Source organism: Xyrauchen texanus, chromosome 10, assembly GCF_025860055.1.
Source record: "Xyrauchen texanus isolate HMW12.3.18 chromosome 10, RBS_HiC_50CHRs, whole genome shotgun sequence".
NCBI lineage: Eukaryota > Metazoa > Chordata > Actinopteri > Cypriniformes > Catostomidae > Xyrauchen > Xyrauchen texanus.
In genome coordinates, this window is record NC_068285.1 from 32,632,835 (window position 1) to 32,658,890 (window position 26,056).

Consider the following 26,056-nt stretch of genomic DNA (forward strand, 5'->3'; position numbering starts at 1 on the left):
AGGCTAAATCCAGAGCACTACAGCAAGGTGGACATTCGTTTCCCTCAGACGAATACTGTGAGAGAGACTCAGTACAAAGAGGCAACTGTAGCACGTTTTCCAAATGTCATATATAAGAAAGATCTTTCTTACTGCTTCACCATGTTTCACCACAACATTTTCAACCTTACTAAAGCATCGGCGGTAGAAATTAATGAAAAATTCTAAAATGTCAGAGAAAAAGCAGTGTCAGCATTTTTCATCTATTGCATAACATGATGTCTATCAAAATGTTTCACCATGCTACATAGCTGTGGCAGCGGGGGCGTGGTCAAGCGCCCGTCCGGGAGAGAAAAGCGGTAAGGGCACTTACACCTGAGCTAAATTATGTCTAACACCTGTGTCTAATTGCAGTAAGCATGGGGAGAGCGGCATAAATAGCAGCAGCCACAGAGCCCCGAGGGAGAGCCTACACCCGGACCAGCCATATTTGAGAAAGTGTGCTGTACAATTAAAAGTGTGTTTATTAAAAAGTCTTACCTTGAGCAAGAAGCTGTTCCCATTGTCATCCTTTGGGACACCTTCTACACTAGCTTATGTCTTTCTCTCTCTCTCCTCTTCAATTCAATATTTACAACTTTTTTTTTAGAGCACACCTACAGAACTGATCAAACAGTCTACATTCACATAGTTCTAATCCCTCTCAGCATTACAGAGAGAAAGTGTATAGATGCTAAAGTTGTGCCTCACTCAACTCCTAAAGAGCTCAAACAGCAGACTCAATCAAATAGACAATTTGTATAAGGGGGCAGGAGAGGAAGGCTTTCTGGAACCTAAAACCATTACTCCTACTGTTTACAGCCCTTGAAGTCCTCTGGGAAATGATGTGGTAATTTTATGAAGTTGATTCTTGGCCAAACTGACAAGTCACTTCAACTAGTCTCTCTCAATCAAAGCCAGTCAGCAGTTAGGTTGATCTCTCTGTGAGAGGAGCCAGAGAAGCAACAAGTTATGGCTCATGGGTCTTGTTGTTCTTAGGAACATATATATGCTAGGCGCAGCCCTTCATTAGGGTATACATTAGATATTCAAAAAACAATTGGCAGAACTATAAACCTTTATTGCAGACCTACAGATTACGCATACTAACGGGTACATTAATTGTAATATGTCCCATCATGTATTTATTGTTAATGGCAGAAGTTGTTAGAAAAAAAGAAAAAAGGAAAAAAAACTAACCCTAAAACTAAATACTTGTTCCGTCTCTAAATTAATTCCCAGCACCGGCACAATTATTTTTTTTACTATTTTACCATCCTGGACCATCTCTATAATGGGTAACAAAATGTTTACAGTGTTTGCTTAGTTGTCATTAGCACATTAAGTAATCTCAGAGTCTCTGAAGATCCATTATGATTTCAACACATGAATGAATGATTGGTTTAGGCCTATTACTTCCAAGCCAAGTGAGTGACTGTAAGGATTACCGGCAACCAAAAGGGGTCGCTACGTATGTTTATTGTTCATTTCATGTCTTTCGTTTGTTTAAGGGTTTTGTAGTTCTTTTTCATGGTCTTTGTTAGGGCTGGGACAACACGTCGACGTCATCGATGATGAAAAAAATACGTCGACGCAAAATATGCGCGTCGATTCGTCGGACCCAAAACAAAGATGGCGGCGCCGGCAAGTAGTAGAAACACGAGTGGCTCCTCAGACTATCAGAAGTGCAAGGCGGCATGCACTCGTTCCTCTAAAGTATGGGAATTCTTTAATTTAAAAGGAAACAATTCCGTGATATGTCGTCTTTGCAAAATGGAGATGGCCTTCCATTCTAGCACCACGGCAATGCACCAGCATCTGAAGAGGCGCCACCCGGGAGCAGTTGCAGATCACAGAGCACCGTAAGTTTTTTTTTCAACTCCCCACTTTGCACTCGATGTTGGAGTAGGCTATAATACGTTGTCGACACCTAAAGGTTTCGCTTATAGCTATTAATAATGCGCTTATAGCTATGAATGTCGTGAAAAATACATTGAGGACACTGACAACGCGCTGACAGACAGGACCAAGCAGGTAACATTTAATAAAGTCTCAACTTTCAAATTTGGTCATTCAAAGAAAATTAAACCATAAATAGGCCTACTATTTTGTGGCTCAAAGAAAATTAAACCATAAATAGGCCTACTATTTTGTGGATGTGTCGTGACAGATTGCCTCAGTTAAAGCTGCTCGTGAACCAATCATCTTTTCCTTAGTTAATTTATAGCATCAAATAGGCTAAACATGAATGTAGCCTACATCAGAAGGACCGTTGTTTTAACCGCGGAAAGATGTCAGTACAGTAGCCTACAATCCATTATTCAAATTCAAATCCACCGACGTTAATCTTCTCTCTCCTGACTACTTTGTCGGACAAAAATGGCGTATTATGATTGATTGATCAGATCGCCAGTCAATCAAACTCCCGGCAAATGTTTTTTTTTTTTACATTTTATACACCCCCACCCCCGATGAAACCGGTATTACCGGTGTTGTCACAAGTCGATTAATCGAATCGAAATCTAATCGGACTGAAAAAATGAATCGTTAGATTAATCGTTTAAAAAATAATCGTTTATCCCAGCCCTAGTCTTTGTTCATTGGTCCTTGTGTTCATTAGTGTCAGTTGTTCCTTGTTTCATCATTAGTTCTCCGTGTATTTAGCCCCCATGTTCCCCTGTATTCATTGTCAGTTGTTTTCCATTCATGGATGTAATGGTTTGTCTATTTTTGTGTTTGAGTTTCTTTTTTGTCTGAGTTTTTATTAAAAAGCCTGCATATAGATCATTCGTTTCAGAACAACTGACCATCACTATGGATCTAGCAGCTTTACAATTACTGTCTCTCAAACAAGGTGACGATACAGTCAAGCAGTACACTGAGCATTTCTGCAGTATCACCCAGATTTTCAATTGGGGAGACATTGCGTTAAAAACTGTTATCGTCCACGAGCAAGAGGCTGAGCCTGCCGCGGTCCAAGAGCCAGTTCCTGGAGCCTCATCCGTCTCAGAGCTAGCGCCTGAAGCCTCGACCGTCCCTTCCCATCCAAGTGCCAGCATCCTTGGCCACGGAGGCCATTCCCCTGTCACATGTCCACGGAGGCAGTGCTCACAGGCATGGAGGCAGTTTGCCAGTCACTGCCAGTGATCCTGACCACGGAGGCTGTTGACGATCCTATCCTGTTCCCTGCAGACATTGACTCTGTCCTATTCCCAGAGGCTGTCAACGAGCCTGTCCAGTTCCCAGTGGCTGTCGTCGAGCCTGTCCAGTTCCCCGTGGCTGTCGACGAGCCCCCACCTCTTGTGGCTCCCACCCCCTGAGCCTCCGTCTCCACCCCATGCGACCCAGAAAAAAAAACGAACAAGACCAAATAGTCAGCATCCAGACACCATCCTCCGAACATGAAAACATAGACTGGAAAGAAGAGTGCATGGCAAGGAATTAACCCCCAAAACTGTGTGCTCACATGAAAACATGACTGTCAGGATCCTGTCAAAACAATAAACATAACTGACAAAGTGACAGGACCCTGACAACTGCAATAAACATAACGTGTGATGCTCATAAAACAGGGCTGTTTTCAGCATATGAGTGGCTTCATATATTCACTTTGCAGCTTGCAGTACATGCAGACTGCATATTTACTTTATTGAACTGCAAATAGATGCAATTTAATTATCAAACGAGGACATATCACAATTTTACTTTGTTTAATTGTCGCACTACTAACAGTGGGAGCATTTGAAAGCAGCCATGTCTGTCGGACATTGCTCTGGGACTGAATAGAGTCTGTGCTCTGTACTACTGCAGAGACACTATCGTTTCATCTTTTTTTATCTTTGTAATGACTTGGTACCAAAGAACCAGTACTTTTGACAACACTAATTGTGGTTATTTCAAATTATCACAACTGGGCGATTATGGAATAGTCATGACATGCCTAAAGGTCAAGATCATGTCTGCCTTAAGATCAAAGCTTCAATACGGTCTTTATTTTGTGTACTTATCCTGTTTTAATCAGCTGAATTTCTGCTAGTCTTTCAAAACGCACAAGACAATGTGTTAAATAAGAGAACAGGTTATTTTTCAAAGTTTATTAACCTACTGCAATGTGTTGAGTGTAAATTGGGTGTCCAGGCTAAATCACTCACACATTCTTCCTCCATCCTTACGCACACATACACAGTCAGCTGAGAAAGGGAAGTTTTGTACCAAGGTAAAAGAAACGGGCTTTGTGTAGTAATAATGAAATCCTCCAGGGATTAAATACCACGAGGGCACCAAATTCACAGCTAGCAAACAAGTTCTCCAGCCCCACACAAAAAAAAAAAAAAAAGAGAAGGAGAAAGTGAGATGAGGGGTTTTTGGTGTATAGGTGATGGCAATGGGAGGAATTTGTACTAGGAATTTACAAAACTACCTGAAATGAATAGTAATATTGAAACATGTATAAAATCATGACCACTCATGTGAGAAGAAGAGTTCAGTCATTTAAGTAACCTTATTAAAGCTCTTTTATTCTACATGGGGAGGGGGCGCCCTCATGGGGGCAGCCATGTAAGGATCAAATCACCAGCTGAATACTGCTTGCTTAATTTAGGTAACTGCCCTCTTATTGAACACTTCCATTCATGGATTAAATGAATCCTGGTTTACTGTGGATAGTGAATTTTTTCAATGGAATTGGTAACTGAAAACTACTGTGTTTGAATGATGCAGCTTCCAGGCCACTAGGTGTCACTATAAGTCAATGTAAGCCACTTCGACATACTTAAAAAAATTACAGAAACACCTTTTGGGTTTGCCATTCCTTGTCAACATTCCTATTCCTCTCCTGATACTGATTTAGCAGTGGCCTCTCTTTTGAGAAGTGGTCCTCAGATAAGTAATTAGACCTGTCACTTGAAGAAACTCCCATTTAGAATGTTTAGAATTAATCCCACTTTAGCCACTGGACTGGAGCTTGGGCCTGATCCTCTTTGGGTATGAACTGTGGGGGAGAAACCATAGTGATCTTTAAAAATTTCCAATATGCTGCCAAGACGTTCATCGGCCAAAACCAACTGGGTCTTTCATCCTAGTTTCCTAGTTGGGTAATAAAAAGATGCTCAGATGACAGAATGGTGGTGCTGGTGTCAAGGTTGCTGCCACATCCATTTTATTAGGGTTAGGATTCTAAGGCAAATATTGGCTCCAGCACAAGTCCAGCACCACTTTGTTGGAAAAGGGGAATCACTGAAACCTTCGTAAACCCACAAGTTTCATAGTCTGATTTTGATGGAGTGAAATTTTTTTTAGATGAAGACCTCTGGTGAGAGGCAAATGAATCCAAATTTGATATCCATTCTCCTATTTATAAAGCTTTTGACTCTTGCTGCCAATAGAACCAAGTTAATGAGGGAAAGTGGGTCAGCTCTCTCCATTCTATCTAGAAAACTGCCAAAGGCCAGAGTGGTTCAGCTTCATGGACCGGATGAAGCCAAGCTGAGAGCACTTCCCTAATCAACAGCATTTTGGTTATGGATTGATGCCATCCATCACTTATAGTTCACTGTTAACTAATAGACTCACAATGAAATCGCGAAAAAGTACGTTTACTTCTTTTTTATAGCTAAAATCGGTCTGTGCTAACCAGAAATCAAAACACTGACCCCAGTTGCCAAAGTGGAAGGTGTGGTTTGGCGTATGTACATGTGTGAGCTCCATTTTCCAGGTGTAAAAGTAAGATCTGAAGCTAATTGTTTAGCTGTACAGGCAGTAATACAGTAAAGAGGAATGCATATTTTATAATCTGTAAACCCCTGGCATGTGACGGTATACAGTTATACAGTATATCACGGTTAATATCATGCACAATATTGTTATCGTGGGCACTTCAAAATACAGTAAATAATTCTAAATAACCTTATGGCTAATTAATTTTTATCTGATCTCACAGTCGTTTTTTTCCCCCCCATCAACGAATCAAGATTCACAACACTGAATGTATGCGGCACAAATTACACATGCGCACAACAAACTAGCGTGGAAGAGAAAAGTGGCTAAAGGAGGAATGCTGCCGACCCTTAATACGCATTCTAATAGGGTTAAATCAGTAGAATGGAAGTATTTTAGGTTCCATAAAAATGCAGAGGGATTGTTGGTTGGAGATGGTTTACATTTGTGTAAAACATAAGGGAGAAAAGATACCGTGAAATTGGCAGTGGCATTCATTGTGAATGTCAAGATAAAGGAAAGTTGTGACAGTTCTGCAAGTTTTCCAAACTGCTTGAAAACTAAGAGACAACCAGCTAAGTGACAACTAAGATGACAAAGTACACTCCTGTTGCCGTTTGGAGATAATGTGTAGCTTCTAGTGGCCGAAGAGTAGTTCGCTAAAACTCTGCTAGCTACACAGTAAAATACAATTGGAATCAGATAATACTAAGTCCTGAAATTTTTAAATGGCAATGTGGCACAATGATGATTTCAATATTAATTTAAAGTTGGAACTCCATGCAATCGTGCATTTCCATACAGTGAGAGTGAACTTGTGGTTATTAAAGTTGTAGCTAGTTACTGTATATATTAGCAACTGGCTTGCTATCCAGAAATAAAAACATGCATACTATTGTTGTAGCCTAGTAGCTGACTCGAAAAAATGAGTCTAACCTTACTTTAACAATAGCCTCAACAAGACTACTAAATACATTTTTATTTTATTTTTTCTGTTAGTTTAAAAGGTCAATTTGGTAACTTTTTATTAATAGAACAACAATAAAGTTTGTTTATCGTTCAACCCATTTTTGTAATGAAATTCAATACCGCGATAACACCGTATACTGTTATAAAAGCTTCAGCAATTATTGTGACATGAAAATTGTGACACCGTCACATACCTAGTACCCTAAACCTAACCATCAATCGAGTAAATATTAGATGGAAAAATCTAATCCGAACCTGGGTATCCCACACTGCTAACGTGATGGTATCCGAACCCGTTAGTCCCACGCTGCTGACGTGATGGTATCCGAACCCGTTAGTCCCACGCTGCTGACGTGATGGTATCCGAACCCGTGAGTCCCACACTGCTGACGTGATGGTATCCGAACCCGGGACTCCCACGCTGCTGACGTGATGGTATCCGAACCCGGGACTCCCACGCTGCTGACGTGATGGTATCCGAACCCGGACTCCCACGCTGCTGACGTGATGGTATCCGAACCCGGACTCCCACGCTGCTGACGTGATGGTATCCGAACCGGGACTCCCACGCTGCTGACGTGATGGTATCCGAACCCGGACTCCCACGCTGCTGACGTGATGGTATCCGAACCCGGACTCCCACGCTGCTGACGTGATGGTATCCGAACCCGGACTCCCACGCTGCTGACGTGATGGTATCCGAACCCGGGACTCCCACGCTGCTGACGTGATGGTATCCGAACCCGGGACTCCCACGCTGCTGACGTGATGGTATCCGAACCTGGGACTCCCACGCTGCTGACGTGATGGTATCCGAACCCGGGACTCCCACGCTGCTGACGTGATGGTATCCGAACCCGGGACTCCCATGCTGCTGACATTATGGTATCCAAACCCGGGTCTCCCACGCTACTGACATGATGGTATCCGAACCAGTGTCTCCAACGCTGCTAACATGATGCGCATCTGGTCACAGGTAAACACACTGGAGCCAATGCAAACATGTTTGATAGGAGATGCCGCTTGTCACAGAGTCGGTATAATGTAAGGTACCGGAAGTATCAGAAAAAACTTGCCCACCTCCTGTGTGATCATGTTGAAACTGAAGACAAACAGCTTAGGCCTTAAACATGTGTGAACGCAACCGCTTCTAGCTATGCAAGTTTCATTTTAGGTGACTGATTTCTGAAATGTAATGTTGCTCTCAGTGCAGTCAGAACCGCTTCTATGAACTTTTAATAAATCACATTTAAATGTAACTCTTACTCTATTGCTCCTTTGAGTAGTGAGGTTTGTTACCATCACTGTAATACAAGAACGCACATTAAATATGTACAATGGGACCACATGCTTGCAATGCAGTGAACAAGCCTTCGACTCTCCATTTGTTCTTTCATAAGAGTATGTTTCAGGCCTCACAATAAATGGAAAAATTATCGAAATTACAATTACAGCTGTCGCAATTATATAATCAAGAAACGTGTAAATTACAGTGTATCATTTAGGTGTAGGGAGGGGCATTACTTATGCAAAGGCAAATCTGACACGTTTAAATTAGTCTAAAGGTACACCAGTACTAAATTATACTGTGTACATTTTACAAAAAATTTGATTAACACTATATTTAATGCAATGAATATATTAAAGCAATTCTAGAAAACAGTACTCAAGTTGTTTTGATGCATAGCCAATAAAGACTACATAAAGAATATGGCAAGCAACTGCACTACAAAAAAAATAAAATTAAAATAAAAAAATTTAAATGAAAATTATTTTACTCAAAATGAATAATCGCAATTATAATTTCCAAGGAAATAATTTGCCATTATGATTTTCATCATAATCATGCAGCCCTTACTCACTGTACATTTTGAGATCCAGAAAGAGATGAGTGGATGTGGTGTGACTGTGTTGAGCAGCATTTTGTTAAAACTGAGAGACAGACGCTCACTAAGTTCAGTGAACAGACAGTGATCAAATCGGCCATGAGGGTGAGGTCTTCAACATGCATACACTAATATCACATGATTACTGAGAGAGAGAGAGAGAGAGAGAGAGAGAGAGAGAGAGAGAGAGAGAGAGAGAGAGAGAGAGAGAGTAGCAGTCATGCAGTACAGAACACACCCTGCCTCATTATATGCCTCAGACAGTGTACAGTCTATGAAGAGGAGAACGCCTAAGCCCAAAGCCCTGATCTCTGAGTGTACACATAAAATGCTTCTCAAAACAAATAGCCTAGATACAAACCATCAGTAGAAACATCATAGGTTTGTCCAGGATGCCAACAGTTTTTTGTGGCGACACATAAGGAATATTCATCTGTTAAGCCTTCAACAAAAATATTAAGAGCAAAATCACGATGCCTTCTTTCTATGTCATGTGCCGTTTCAACAATAGATAGAGACTAATTTGCATATTAATGCTGTATGTTGGGGCGGGGCTATCTGTTTCTCCAAATAATGGCAGATGGGGAGTGTTCAGGAAACCTGTTTGAAAACGATCAATATTTTGGCAACGGACAATTTGGTGACCCTAGCTGCGCAGAAATTACACACATCACCTTTTCACTAAATAATGTATTTTGCATAAAAAACAATAATGCATACTACAGTTTCATGGCAAGTATGAAATATTTATGGCTGATATATTTTCAAAAAGTACATTTTGGACCTGAGTTTCAGTAATAATAGATCAACATGCTCTCTTTGGAGGACAGTTTCTGACAACTTTTAATATTTGAAAGTTGTCACATGGTTCATGAATATTTACTTTACAAATGGACTGTGTGCTTATCTGTGCAGTGCATCTACTCCATAGGTCTTGTGTATAGAAGGAGGTAAGATCCTGCTGTTTGGATCTTTGAATAGCCTCACATATACTGTCTCGGGTAAATGTGAAGGTCCATCTGCAAACAGTGAAGCATATGTTCTTTTTGTTTGCAAGTTTGTGCATGTGTAGTTGTGTGGGCACACGCTTGCATGTGTGCATCCCCTGTGTGGACCCATCTGTTCCTGCAGAGGGCATATTAAAATCACATTTCGACAAGAGATCTTCTTTCCGCTAACAGTCCAAGTATATTTCCAAAACAAGAAGTGAACAAAGGTTTCATCTTCAAAATGTAAGGAAAGTCCAGTTCATTCAGTGACCATCTTGGTATGCCCCCAAACAGGTATTTTCTAGTCATGAAAGTGCAGCTCCTTTGAATGAGGATACACCAAAATCCTCAAAAGTGTCAACTAAGGCAATAAAATCATAATGACATAAAATTATAAATGAAAACTCTTGGTTTTTTTTGTTCCAGCTATAGTCAGACTGGTTCAAGTTTACAGAAAGGCTACAGTATCTCAGATAACCCCTCTACACAATTGTAGTGAGCAGAATAACATCTCACAATGCACAACAAGTCGAACATTGAGGCAGATGGGCTACAACAGCAGAAGACACATCGGGTTCCACTTCTTTCAGCAAAGAAAAGAAAACTGATTCTGCAGTGGTCACCGGCTCACCAAAACTGGACCGTTAAAGACTGGAAAAACATAGCTTGGTTTGATGAATCTCGATTTCTGCTGAGGTACACAGATAGTACCCCCCTCCGTAGCCTCAGCTTTCTGTTCTTGACTGATAGAAGTTGAACCTGACATGGTCTTCTACTGTTGCAGCACATCCGCCTCACGGTTCGACTTGCTGTGTATTCAACTTTCAAATATTGAACTTTAACTGACGCTCCTGGTTTTCTGCATGATTTTCTGCATTGCACTGCTCCCACACAATTGGCTGATTAGATTATCACATGAATAAATAGGTGTCCTGGCGTTCCTAATAAAGTGGTCACTGAGTGTATAATCGCACTCTGAAACAGGACTGACAACTGTATTCTGCAACTGTGAGAAAGTGAAACTGACTCTTTTAACAAAAAGGTGGGACATTCCAACATCACAAATGCTCTGCTTTCTCCAATTCATTTTCTACAAGTTGTTCGACTACTCATATAAATTCTTTAGTATAACTTGCATGCTTGTATGCATGCCTATCTCCTGTTTCTACATATAAAACCAAATGAAAAAGTAGTAAATATGCCATGTCCTATCTGAGCTGGATAGCAGGTGATCTGTTGGTGTCGAGAAGCTTGGGAAAAACTGTATTTCCGAATGGTTTACAGCAATGCTTTGGCTAGTTCCCAGACAGGCAGGAGGGAGCTTTAGAGATGAAAACACTGAGTCTGTGAGGCAAGCCGAGCTCCACACAGTCGTCACACCAACAAAGAACAAACAGTTGTTAATGAATACCATCAAGAGAGTGAGTTGAGACGATGAGGTTGCCAAAGACACAGATACTCCTGAAAACACACAACTAAATCTCCCTGGCAAATGTCGACATTACTGACATGGCCAGACGCAATATCACCCAAGCTGAGGATAATGGAGTGACCACAACACCTGGAAACCTCCAGAAAGTAAACATACAGAGACTACAGTAGTTCTGCCTCTCTTGAGCATTCAGCTAATCTAACTATAGAAATGGACAGTATCCATAGTTTAAAACACCCTTTACTAAATGTAGCTTAATTTACTAAATGGTACCAAATATAGCAACAAAATTACTCATTGTTCTCAAAAGTCAAAAACCAGTCTTGCACCTCAACAAAAGCAAACAAGATGACTCACCTCTATTGATGTACTGGGTGGAATGGGTTTATCTGTAACAGGGAACAGATAAAAAGAGAGAAATTAAATATTTGTATATTTAATATACAATTAAATATACAATATAATTCTAAACAATGTTCTATATATGGAATATTTCATTTGAGAATTCTATTTATTCATGAACTTGTGAAAAGAATAAAATCTAGAACAAATTTTCAGCTTTTCTGAAAATCTGAGTTGAGTTTGACCATTTAAAATTGCATGATGTAAGAGAGTTCTGGTTGTTTCCAGAGCATTGCTATGTGGTTGCTATGTTATTTTGAGGGGGTTCTAATGTGTTGTTATTAGGGCTGGGTATTGATACAGATTTCCTGATTTGATTAGAATTCAATTCACAAACTTTTGATTCAATTTTATTTTGATTCTAATAAAGTTAATTATACAGGGCACATTCTAATCTACAAGTATATTACATGTACTAATATATATATATACACACACACACACACACACACACACACACACACACACACACACACACACACACACACACACACACACACACACACACACACACACACACACACACACACACACACACACACACACACACACACACACACCAGTTAGTTCCGGTCCTCTAATCTGATTGGACAAGTAATGTTCCATGAGCACTGATGGTCTGACACCATCAGCACTCCGACACTTCGCTGTGTGTATCACTCCACTTGTGTCTGTGCCTTTCTAAACTAAAGTGTAAGAGCAGTGCGTATGTGTTAAGAGCTACTGTTTGTCTTTTTTATATATGTGTATATATGAGCCAGCAGGTGGTGGCCAAAGATAATTTTTGTGTGTAATATGAGCTAGTTACGTGACCTGAAGTGAATCTGCATCAGCCGTTTACATACAACAGCTTTTAGTGATCACCTGTATTACTACTAAAGTTATAAAATAGCTTTAAATGGCTTTAAACGAACAACTTCAGCATTATGGCTCATCACAGCTGAGACACAACAGACTGATTAATTACACAATGGGTGCCATTTAAAATGGTGGAGGATACTGCGGTTTCTATTAGGGATGTCCCGATCCAATACCTAGATCGGTATCGGCTTTGATATTGACGTTTTTAGACGGATCGGGTATCGGTCTGACGAGCCCACCCAAATCCGATACTCTGTGTTAGTCATGTTCGTTACTGTCAAGCTTAAATAATGACATAAAAGAACTGTTAAAACACCTTAAAGCGGTTCATATGACTCATGCATTTTATTCAAAGCCACTTGAAAACACGTGATAGCTCTGTGAATTGAAATAGGCTGTGTTTAATAAGTAAACATATAAATGCACGCGCAGCTTCAGCCCATTAGTGAATGGTGCTTCGGTTTACACACACACGCGCGGCTATTTATAGCCTTCACACGTGCACAATATTTGAGCGCTACAAACGAACATCTCAGATGTAGATGCTCAGCAGTTCGGTTCACTTATAATATGGACTTAGAACGGCACTGGAGGTGCATTTAACCAGAATATAAATAAGAAGCGAATTAAACTGTGAATAAAAAGGGTGAGGGTTTAAAAGTTAAAGCTGTCATGGAGAGACTCACAGCAGAGATATGAACTCTGCAGGGTTTATTGAGCAGAGGATTGAAACAGTGATGTAAACATTGTGAGTAAATCCAGTTAAGCAGAGTGGCAAACAGCAGGTAAGTAATATCCAGACAGTGTATAGACACTATGAAAGAGATAACTTACAACAATTTTATGATACTTGCAGGCAATAATGAAGACACATGTTTGACATAGTATTTCTGAGACTCCAGAACTTTCTACTATCGATGAGAACAGGCACAGAGTGTGAAAGTGAGAGAGAAAGAGTGTGTGTCAGAACTCAGGGAGTGCCAGTATCCAGTATGCTAGTTAATAATAAAGTCTTTCTTAATAAGCTATACATTTATATTGAAATAATGTGTAGTTAAAGGTTTGTGTTTCTTTACATATTAAAGAGTACACCCAATTATTTCCACACAATAATGTAAAGATATTATAAACTGATTATGCAATAAAACAACACTGGTATCGGATCGGGATCGGTATCGGCCAATACTGAGATTTCAGTTATCGGAATCGGATCGGAAGTGGAAAAAGTGGTATCGGGACATCCCTAGTTTCTATAGTGATCTACTCTTGCGCACCGGCTACCGCGAAATAGGGAGAGTGGAAACAGGTGATTGCACACGCTCCATATCTCTCTCTCTCTCTCTCTCTCTCTCTCTATTATACACACACACACACCCATCCACCCACACCCTTGTTTATCCAACAACTTGTTAGAAACAGCACAAGCAGTGATAAATGTCTTCTGAAGTGAAATTTTTTACTTACTAACGGATGCTTGGATGCATAATTTGTTTTGAACAGCAATGGCAGATTCTGATCCGCTGCATAATAAAGTAGGTCCATGCACAAATGCATTTTTATGACCGTACTCTGTTTTGCCTGATTTATTTTAATTTACTTGTTCATTGAACTGTTGTATATAAGCAATATCACACTCGCAATCGTGCTCTCACACACACACACACACACACACACACACACACACACAGTCTCTTTATCTTGCACTTGAAAAAGCCTGCTCAACGAAAAAGATTACTTGCAAGCACGCACAGATTTAAAGACTCAAATGTGAAAACATCCATAGCGACTTACAGGCCAACTTTCTGAAAATCCGCTTCCCACACCACCACCGAAGTGATTTCATAACAATTTTTCTGAGTTTGCTCGTATATTGAGAGGACATTTTCCTGCACGCGTCACGAGTGAGAGAGGGAAGAAGCACGTGCAACCTGAGATGAAATGAAACATTGTATCTGCTCCAGATTTCATCTTTTGAATAATATTTGTATTATTAATTATATTTTGTGCAACATTAACATGACAGTAATTTAAGCACAGCCTTTGTAAAAATACAATGCCAATCTGTAAAAATGCTGAACAGTTTAATGGTGGAAAATGTTAACCGACTAGTAAATTCCAGTGTCGACTAGCAGCATCAGTACCGTTTAGACAACTAGTTTCGCACATCCTTAGAGTCAAATGGTTTCTTTACCGCATCCATCCTATGTGTGATCAGAATTAGGCCTAAATGTTTTGTTGTTTTTGATAAACACCTGACTGTAAACAACAGAAAGGATTTTAAAAGAGAGATTATTCAATGACAAATGGATGGTTTGCATCTCGTCTTAGGACATACAGAACGAGTTAAACTAAACTTTTACTCTCAACATGCAGTGAAAGCATTTCAGGGCAGAACCTTTCCGCCACTATAATACTCAATAACTGCCGTGTGAAATCTGAACATTTACAAGCCAGTGGCTAATCAAAGAATTTTAGGCAAATAATGCAAAATTTGGTTGCATTGGTTTTGGGATTCAAGAAATGATATGGGGATAGTTCAAATGAAGATTGGAAAATCTATATTTTTACCCAGCCCTAGTTGCAATGCATTGCATGTGCTTTCTGGGTGGTTGCTAATGTGTTTCTAGATAATTCCTAAGATGATTGCTATTCTGGCTGGGAATAGTAACTTGGTCTATCAAGCATGCAAAAGGACAACAACAAAAAAACATCATGAAACCAGCTAATAAGTAAATATTATTTATAATTGTTTGTTATCTTTACAATGGAACATCATGTATCATTCCTAAAGCAGAAAACCTTGTCATAATTATTCACTAATTTGAATAAATGTGACTGGTAAATAAAAGCAGTACATTTTCATTTACATTTTCGAAGCTGGTGTTCCGAGCAAATGCTGTTGAATAATTATTGAGCTTGCATGGTTTCACTGTTTGCAAGTTTATTTGCACTATTTCTTTTTCATTTTGTCATTACATTTGGTAACTTCTGGTTTTGGTGTGTGAAGTTCAGATTCTACTCAAAATGACCCATTAATGAAAAAACATTATCTGTCAATTGTTACAGTCATTGTATTTTGTGCACCATGTGTTGATGCCTGCATGCACAGCTCTATATTTTTTTTCTATCAGCAGCAATGCAAGGTTATGTTGTAGACTACATGTGGACATGTTCCCTGCAGGGTATTTCTCATGTGTACATGAGTAATCTGTTTACAAGGAAATTTGTACTGTTCTAATAAACTATTCATTTATTAGATTATTCATTCACTTATTCATACTTTTATTTAAGTACCATGTACATCATATTTGTAAGAGGTTACTATATTAACTGACATTTTTAAGTTACACTTATTCACTCACTTTAATCCATCCATCCATCCATCGTCAACCGCTTATCCTGTGTACAGGGTCGCGGGGGGCTGGAGCCTATCCCAGCTAACATTGGGCGAAAGGCGGGGGACACCCTGGACAGGTCGCCAGTCCATCACAGGGCCACACATAGACAGACATACACTCACACTCACCTCCACATCCACATCCACACCTAGGGCAATTTTTTTGGAGACACCAATTAACCTAGCCTGCATGTCTTTTGGATGGTGGGAGGAAGCCGGAGTACCCGGAGAGAACCCACGCAGACACGGGGAGAACATGCAAACTCCACACAGAAAGGCCGGGGCACTCGCTTTAATCAATATTATTAAATAGATTTTATTTAATTTTATATCATGAACATTTACTTGAAAAATATACACGTAAAAAAATTAAATGTCCAAAAATTGCGATTGCAAAATTTTTTTCAGTGCATGGGAATAAAAGTAATAAGAGTATGGAGCTTCATTAGGTTAAGTAAATAATGACAGAATTTTCATTTCTGGGTGAACTATTACTTGAAACTTAGGGTTAAGGATTTTTCAAAACCCCTAGAATCCTTCTGCAGAAACATACAGAATGGGTTGCAGGCATGAATACATTTAAAAGAAGGTAAATAATAATACACTCCTCCCCCATTTCTACATTACAGAGAGGGACCCAGGGGTCCACCTCAAACAACATTCACATGAAATATTAAAGTCAAATCAAAAGGATGCAGACCGACAGACAATTTGTGCATTCAAAACCATAACCAGAACCAGTGGTTCAAACCATAATGTCTGTCTTTTCAACCCTCTCTTTAGTGGCACTGGAGGTGTAATGTTACAGTGTTAAAAGAAAGAGCCTCCTCTGGGACTGGCTGAGGCACACAGTTCATTGCTGCCACCAATGAATGAACCCAGTGTTATTGCAATGGACACTTTCAACAGCTGAACATCAAATCTAACTGAGATTGTACAGAAATCTACACTGGATCATCAGAGTCTGACACCAATTACAGAACACCAACCCGAACTGCAAGAGGTACTAAATTTTAGTCTTTCACAAGACATGGTTTTTACATTGATGTATGAAAACATAGATGACTACTGACATATTACCTTTCAAAAGATGAAAAGCGCTCACTGAACCTAATTCACATATTTTTATATAGTGACCCGATTACCATGGAAACCTTTTCACCAGTGTCTGACACAGTAGGAAAGTTAAAAGCGCCAAAGATGTAAACCCTACCTATAGTTGAAGTCAGACGTTTACATACACCTTAGCCAAATACATATAAACTCAGTTTTTCACAATGATTTAATCGTAGAAATCATTCCCTGTCTTATGTCAGTTAGGATCACTACTATATTTTAAGAATGTGAAAGAGAATAATTTATTTCAGCTTTTCTTTCTTTCATCACATTCCCAGTGGGTCAGAAGTGAACATACACTTTGTTAATATTTTGTAGCATTTCCTTTAACTTGTTTATCTTATTGGGTAGCCTTCCACAAGCTTCTCACAATAATGGACACTTCTCACAATAATGGACACTCCAACTTGACTTTGTTGTCACAACTTTGGAGGCATGCTTGGGGTCACTGTCTATTTGGAAGACCCATTTGCGACCGAGCTTTAACTTCCTGGCTGATGTCTTGAGATGTTACTTCAATATATCCACATAATTTTCCTTCCTCATGATGCCATCTAGTTTGTGAAGTGCACCAGTCCCTCCTGCAGCAAAGCACCCCCACAACATGATGCTGCCACCCCCATGCTTTACGGTTGGGATGGTGTTCTTCGGCTTGCAAGTCTCACTTTTTTTCCTCCAAACGATGGTCATTATGGCCAAACAGTTCAATTTTTGTTTCATCAGATTAGAGCACATTTCTCCAAAAAGATCTTTGTCCCCATGTGCACTTGCAAACTGTAGTCTGGCTTTTTTATGGCAGTTTTGGAGCAGTGGCTTCTTCCTAACCTTTCAAGTTATGTCGATATAGGACTAATTTTACTGTGGATATAGATACTTGTCTACCGGTTTCCTCCTGCATATTCACAAGTTCTTTGCTGTTGTTCTGGGATTGATTTGCACTTTTTGCACAAACTTTAGTAGGTGTCCTAAATGACTTGCCAAAACTAATATAAAAAAAAATTGTTTTAAAGACTTTAACTGAAGTGTATGTAAACTTCTGACTTCAACTGTTCCCATCCAGTTTTTAATGTCTTAATTTCTTCTATTTTTGTTAACATGTTAACATTTTTATTTTTAGAATTTTACCAGCTAACAAACATAACATTTTCTCATGCTTTTAGTGCAATTACAACATGACAAAGGAGTCAATCTAATTCCTACAGGCAACTAACAGTGTACATGCATCACTTAAGGACAGAGAGTGAAAGCAAAGCTATCAATCTCAGATTAACATTTATTTTACAATTATAGGCTTCTCTGAAGCGACCGAGCTCCAGTACAACAGGTGCAACACATCTGAGTTCATTCACTCAGAGGGTTCCCACACCTTTTGACCAATTAATTTCCCTGATTCTTTCAGGCTGGGAAATTACTATTTAAAATTGCCTGACATTTCTTGATTTTCCAAATCACATCTGAGGATGAATGTGATGTATAACTTGATAAACCACATGGACAATTTTTAAGACATAAGTACACTTCAATGTCAAACATGCTATTTGCAGGGTTGTATCAAATATGAATCTTAATCTTTTATTAGCAAGTAGCGAAAACAGAAAAAGGAGTGCAAGAGTTGTCCAGGCAAGAATTAAACATCAACAAAGCACTGCCTGACCCCTGGAGACAGAGTTTTGCTCTTAACATCACCACAGCCCTGAAAAATAGATTTTCAAACTGTTTGATGGACAGATCTATTCACTGTGAATAAATCATGACTAAAACTGGCAAAGTTCACAGTCAACAGTCTGATATCATTGGTTAGTCAGTGTAATTTGAGCGGACCAGCATACTTCCCCAGGACAGCAGAATTCTGCAGACTTTACATTAGGAATGGGCATTCATCAATAATTTGGTATTCGAGTATTTAAGCTCATAAAAAACAAATATTCGAATATTCTATTATTTAAATTAGGTAATTAATGAGAAAGAGACTTGTAAAAAAATTTTTTAGTCATAAAGGTTACGTCACCATTAAAAAAAACAAGTTTCAAATTATAATCAAAACAAGCTTATATCATGTCCTGTGGTTTTAAAATTTTTTATATGTAAACAAGCAATGTGTGAAAACAAAAAAAGAACAGAATGAAAGCATTTAAGATCACGCAAAGTGAAGAAAAAGAAATAGACTGACGCAGTTAATGTACAGGACGAGTATGAACACTCGCATATAATAGTTAACATGTTTATATTGTATCTCATGTCATGTTTTTGTTGAGAAAAACAAGCATATCCATGTGCTCAGTAAACTATACTCATTTATACACACCAGTTTAAATGATGGGATGTCCCTTACCCCAGCTAGCATTGTCTTTCTCGAATGCCATGTTTGATGTTTACAGAAGCGTTACTACACTTTACGTTTACGCTTTCTGACGAGCTGCACATATACAAGAGTAAAGTGTACACCGCTTATCCAATACATTTAAACAGGAAACCAGCTTTCTCACAGTAAGCCACATTCTCACAATAACCCGCTTTTCTGGTGTCCATCTGAACGTAATGACAGAACCATTCGCTCAACAAATATGATCAACTTGTGTCCGCACTCAACAGCGCCACCCAGTGCATTCTGTTATAACTGCCGGTTTTAGTTTGTGTGTTCAGGATTTAACATGCATCTCACTGTATATATGACCAGCAAAGCAAAACTTTGCGAAATTCGAATAGTATTTTTACTATTCTAATAATTATTGCATAACGAATATTTGACTACTCGTGCACATCCCTACTTTAAATTACCATTGATTTTCTCTGCCGATAGGGATCCTCTGATCGAATTACTTGCCTGACATCTGGCACTACTAATTTTAATAAGGCAGGAAGACGGGACAAATTTCCAGAAATATCTCCTCAGAACTTGTATAATCAGGGTCATTCTGTCACAAGTTAAGCTCAAATCGACTGCATTTGTGGCATGATGTTGACAGACACACAAAATAAAAACCTTCTTTTCTTTAAAAAAAAAAAAAGCAAAAATTGAGGTTACAATTAAGCACTTATTACAATTTTAGGAATTACAGTGTTACTTCATGGCAACAAAACCTAGGTGTGTTCCAAACTGCACGCTTCAGCACTATTCTACGTCATTTTGTAGTGCAAGTAGAATGTTTTTGCTGAAAATGCAACAAAATGAATTATATTACGAGTACCTGGATGATGCACTTTTTCAAATGTAAAAATGTGAGTGGAATGTCAGACACCTCATGCACTTAACACTCGCAGTTTGCTGTAAGTAGCTGAAGGAGCAGAGTTACCTGGCTGAGGTCGTTGCTTGTCTGACAAAACAATTGTAAATAATGGAGAATGTGGCAGCTAGCGTAACTAGAAAAGACAGCACCTTACAAATGTGAGTTTGTACTGCAAGGTCGTTTCAATTGTATTTTCCAATATAAATGACTTCAAACGTGAGATCCGAATTACCTCTATTGTTGAGCCCCCCACCTTTCATCCCTCCAAATGGAAAAGTCTTAAAAGGAAATAGGGCATTAGGATGATCACTTTGGCAATGCACCCAAAGTTGTAAAATTGCTTGGATTTTGTTTTGCACAGAAAAGGTTGGTAAGTGATTTTATCACTCTAAAATCATGTTAACATGCACATTGTTTATGACTTGTGACTTTACATTTGAACCAGTGAGTACTTTAACATGTACTATTTGGCCCCATTCACTCATTGTAAGTGCCTCACTTTAGCAAAGAGTTTTTCTTTTTTTTAAAGAAAAGGAGGTATCAAAATTATTTTTGATGGTAATCCACATTAGGCTATGTCACATGCTGTCGATTGAGCTCAACTTGTATTAAACCCAAAATATTCCTTTAATAGGTGGTTAAGTTATCAGCTAACTGCAGGTGTACTAACATTTACTGGTTAGTACAAGGCCTGCATCTAAATTACTACAACATGGTAAGCAGATGACATCCACGGAAGTGTCCCTTGGACAATCTTTCCCCTGAACAATATGGAATCAGCCTTCCTGGTTGGGTAAAATGAAGCGACTGAGACCGTCATCCCAATAATTACACTTATGGCTGGCATTCAGAGTAAATCCCATAGGGGGAAAAAAAAAGAGATGGAAACCAAATCTAAAAGCCTCAGGCTTAGGAGCCCAAATTACATAATGGCTGGGAAATTAATTACACTTGTCCTCTCTGTGAAAATCACTATATTTCTATATTAATTGGGGGGGGGGCTTATTTAAAGGAATGTTTGGATTGGAAGAATTAGAACCTACTTAACTTTAGCATACTCAAATCACAATAGTATTTGGTGGTTCTCTCACTTAAGAATACATAATTTTCTTAAAAGTTATTTAACTATATCTTTAAATTTAAATGTAAAGAATCTATATTATTATTTATGTTGATTTATTTTGTACTTAATTATTCATATGTGGCATACTTGTAGCCTATTTGTGCATCCTGGACAATAGACTAAATGTTGATGATGATGGCTGGTATGCAAGGTATCACTGGAGCACTAGGCCAAAGAGCAGGTCCCTATTGTTTCCCCCTTGACTCTGAAGGTGCTTATAGGTTAATCTATCACATGGCTCCATTGTTTACAGTCACAAGATGGTCGGTTTGATATAATCAGGGGATGGACTACTGGTATTAGTGAAGAGAAAGTGGTTGTATAGTGGAGATGTGCATCAGGACAACCATTAATCAAATCTCGCTTGTAATAAAAAGTAAATAAAAGCTTATTAATAATAACGATACACATTAATGAATATAAATTATGAAATAAAATGCATTTTCTGTATTAATTCATTCTCTGACTTGTTTTTAAAGCTAGATTTGAGGTGAAGGTAAAATATCAATTCAGTCCTTATATCTAAAAGGCCTCCACAATAACACTGGTTATATTCACGTGGCAGTCTGATGCAGCTGTAAATACGCAGCAAGTTGCCATTACTTTCCAGCTACCAACATTGACTTCTCATGTAAATATGATGATGGTGTTTACCTGGACTGCTCTGTTGATACAGTTTAACAGTCCCGTCCTTTCGGATCCTCACATCTTCAGGCCCCGCGATGCGCGCAGGTGGACTCACACCTCTCTCTTTCCGCCTCTGCTTCTGAGTTAACCACCTGCAGCACTGATAACACACGGCCCATGCCTGCTCCTCATTAATCGGTTGACTGTACAATGTTAAAATCTCCTCCAAAGACAATTCATCTTCACCACCCGTACAATCCATCCTGATGTCTTCAGTTTTTGCTCTTTCTCCGGGATCCTCGAGAACCGACTGTGAGATTAGCACTCCTTCATCAGTCATTCTTCTTCTCCGGGTTTCCCGAGAGCAGTAATGACTGTATGCTACTGTGTTAAAGGGAATGACGTATGTTTACGTTAGTTCTGTCATCTAGAAAAACGCCGCGCGTCCTCCTCTGCCGCCTGTGTCGTTGCTTCTGAGCTGGAGGTGCTGTGGACTGTTGGTTGGTAGTGTTCGCGCTGAGAGGCGGTCGTGTCATTTTTCCGCATGGTCTTAGAGGCAGTCAAGTCCTTCTGTCCGTTGAAATGAACCAAGACGTTTATTTTTTGGAGTGAACACTTAAGAATGAAATTGTATTAAATACAAAATAATTACAAATAAAAATCAGAATGTTATAGGTGCACATGTAAAAAAATGAAATATGAGTCTAATCCACAGAGTCTATACGTAAATATCACTAGCAATTAAAAATATTAAACCCAAATGTAAAAATAAAATTTGGTATCAAAAAGTGAGCCCCATGTGGGCGGTGTCAGTCAAATATGCTTGCTTTAGTATTTAACGATTGGATAGTTAAACTGCACAAACATTATATTTAACATAGACTGTCGATTAGCATTTAATATTTAGATTGATCAGTTAGACGTATTACTTATACGTATAAAATGGTGAAATTTTAACTTTCACAATTATTTTAACTGCTTTTATTTATTTATTTATTTATTTTTTACTAAAATGTGAATGCCTTTTGGACTGTGGCTCATAATTTTTTTGTAATTGAATCTTTGCACTGAATAATTGTACTGGACTTTAGCTGCTGAAAATGCAACCTTAAGAAGACTTTTATTTGCCCCTTATAAAATAGGCATACCCTCTAATAATACCCACTAATCATATTTTCTTCGGGGCCTGAGTAGCTCAGCGAGTAAGATGTTGACTTCCAACCCTGGAGTCTTGAGTTCAAATCCAGGGTGTGCTAAGCAACCAAATTGGCCTGGTTGCTAGGGAGGGTAGAGTCACATGGGTTAACCTCCTCGTGGTCACGATTAGTGGTTCTTGCTCTCAATGGGGCATGTGGTAAGTTGTGCATGGATCATAGAGAGTAGCATGAGCCTCCACATGCAGAGTCTCTGCAGTGTCATGCACAAGGAGCCATATGATAAAATGCATGGATTGACAGTCTCTGGAGCTGAGGCAACTGAAACTTGTCCTCAGTTGAGTAAATGCACCACCATGAGGACCTAGTATGTAGTGGGAATTGGGCATAACAAAATGGGGAGAAAAGGGGATAAACAATTTTCTAGTTTTTCCATTTTCATAGCAATCGTCGTCAGAGTGATGATCTGGTAAATTTATTCATGTCTCACACTTTTTAAACTGCTATTAATTTCTACCTTTAAACATTTTCAAAAGACTGATGTCAAAGTGAAGGTCCAAATCACAGAAATGGTCTGTTTACAATGTCATGTCTAATGTTAAGATAAACTATGGCATCTAGTGGTTATACAGACACAATGTGTATGGAATTAAATGCCTGCAACTACAATTTTCTTTGCAAGACAGGACAAAACCCAGACTATGTTGGTCAGATTCAGTTTAGTGTTAATGCTTACTGTTTAGGCCTTGTCAATGACAAATAATGTATCATTATTTTTAATAAATAATAATAATAATAATAATAACTATAAAATAAAATAAAATGCTATGATACTAAATCACCTATTTAAGGCTATTTAGGCTTATAGTGTCATTTCAAATACTTATTTACACCAAAGGAATGAACAAAGATAAAGAAAAAGTGCCTTTAATATTTGACAAAACAATTAAAGGAATATTCCAGGTTCAATATAAGTTAAGCTCAATCGACAGCATTTGTTGCATAATGTTTATCTTGACTTGTCCCTCATTTTCTTATAAAAAATGTAAGTAATGGAGTATTATTTTAGACATTAAAATACTCACTGTTTCTGAAGTAAAGCCACAAGACGTAAACTATAGGCTATGTGCTAACACGATTTTAGGGTAAAAACATAGCTATACCCTTTCTGTGTAAAATAATGTCTAATTTTACAACTTTGTTGCCATGATGATGTAACGATGTAAACCCCAAAACAGCCATAAAAACAACAGTTTAAAAAAACTTTACAGCTCAAATAATACACTGGTTTTAACAGAAGAATTAATGTAAGTGATTTTATATGTTGTAAATGACAAGCTTCACATTTCTGACATTAAACACTTGCATACTTTTCATATTAGACTCACACTTGTATTTTTCACGGCCAAATTTGACCAATTTTATTTATTATTTTTTTTATGAAAGAAATGTAATAACTGTAACTTCAATAAAGTGAAAACATTACATTTGTGCATTTTGGGGGGATTTTACACTATTTAGATCTTATCTACTTTTAATTTTCTCAATTACTCTATTCATTTTCATATGCAAATAAGCAAATCTATGTTAATTTCACTAACATAAAAACATATACTTCTATAAGTTAAAACATGTAGAAAATGTGAGAATGTCACATAGGTAGCTGCCATCTGGTACAAAAAAAGAACAATTACATGACTTTAAAATCATGTAATGATAAAAAATAACCAGCAGATGGCTGCAGAGATCCACTAATGAATTCCTGGTTGTAACAATATTAATTTGTGTGTGTGTGTTCCGCATTGTGGATGTATCATGGTCTCATCCATTCATTTGTGTGTGTGTGTGTGTGTGTGTGTGTTTTCTACATTTTGGCTCAATTATTGATTTTATTTGGAAAACAAATGTTGTTAATCTCACCCATTCATTCCTGTGTATATGTTTGCACTTGGTTTCTGCATTGTGGATGTGTTATAGTCTCACCCTTTCATTTCTGTCAGTGGTTGTTCTGCATTGTGTCTGAATTATTGATTTTATTTGTCAAAGTCCAAAATAATTGCTCGGTGTTATAGTCTCGCCCATTCATTTCCTATGGTCAGACAAATTTGACCCTAAAGTGTTGCTTTTTTGTTTTTGTCATGCACTCACTGAATCCAGTCCAAGTTTTTTGTGTTCAGATGGCAAATGTAGGAAAAGTAACCAAGGCTCGAGCCACTCAGATGAAGTATACTATTTTTATAAAATAAACAAAAATGTATTTTTGGTAAAAAAAATGACCCAGCACTGCAGAAGAGTTAAAGAAAAAAATATTTTTGTGGTAATCAACATTATGTCACATATATTGTCACTGAACCCAGAATATTCCTTAAATGTCGTCAGTTTTACATACATATTTTATTACATTTTTCATTCAAACATGATAAACATATTTGGTAGGCTACATTTTAATATTAGTATTAGAATTGTCCAACGCAATGTAGATAGACAAACTCAAAGTTATTGAGATATCGGCCCAGTTGCAAGAAACCTCTTAAGTTAAGAAACCCCTCGGAGTATTTCAAGGCTGAACTACGTTCACATAGGCAGAAAAAAATCTAATTAATAGGGATGCTGTTACGCAGATCCGTTTAGGCTTTTGTAGTCTAATCAGGACAAAAACACATTAAACCAGATTTTAACAAGTCTTGGTAGGTGGTTTGTAATCCGATTAAATTCAGATTTTTCTTAATGCGTCTCAGTCTGAACAGTCAGATCAGATTTCAAGTGGGGTTTTTTCGTCATTTGCTGTGCGTGATGGCTGTTATACGTCAGGTTTTGCAACGAGAAAACATACTGCGCCATACTCCGAATGGCATAATCAATGCGATCAAAGGGCTCTTCAAATTGAATAAAATAATGATGGCCATGCAGTAGGATCATTACAAACAGAATTTTCATAAAAATTACTTCAAAATGAGTTCAGCCTGTTTTATTACACATTTCATCCATACAAAACTCTCACAGTGGAAAGTAAACAGGGTATAGAGATCATCCAACACACTCTCATGGTGAAATCGGCAGGATTCGTATGACTTTTCTAAATTTGGCTAATTTGTATGATATTGTACGACTGCACTCGTTTGAATTGGACGTTCACTACA

The 26,056-nt window shown here is 38.3% G+C and overlaps 1 protein-coding gene across 4 annotated transcripts in view; it reads right to left on the reverse strand.

The window, feature by feature from the left end:
* The window catches only part of LOC127651080 (protein spire homolog 1), a 71,557-nt gene extending 49,337 nt beyond the window's left edge, over positions 1-22,220 (reverse strand). For all 4 annotated transcript variants that reach the window (XM_052136794.1, XM_052136792.1, XM_052136793.1 and 1 more), the window contains exons 1-2: positions 21,790-22,220; positions 11,367-11,398 (exon numbers count right to left, since the gene is read on the reverse strand). In XM_052136794.1, coding sequence (XP_051992754.1) covers positions 11,367-11,398; positions 21,790-22,102 — 345 coding nt within the window. In that variant the 5' untranslated portion in view covers positions 22,103-22,220. The remainder of the gene's footprint in view (positions 1-11,366; positions 11,399-21,789) is intronic.
* Between the last annotated feature and the right edge of the window lie 3,836 nt (positions 22,221-26,056).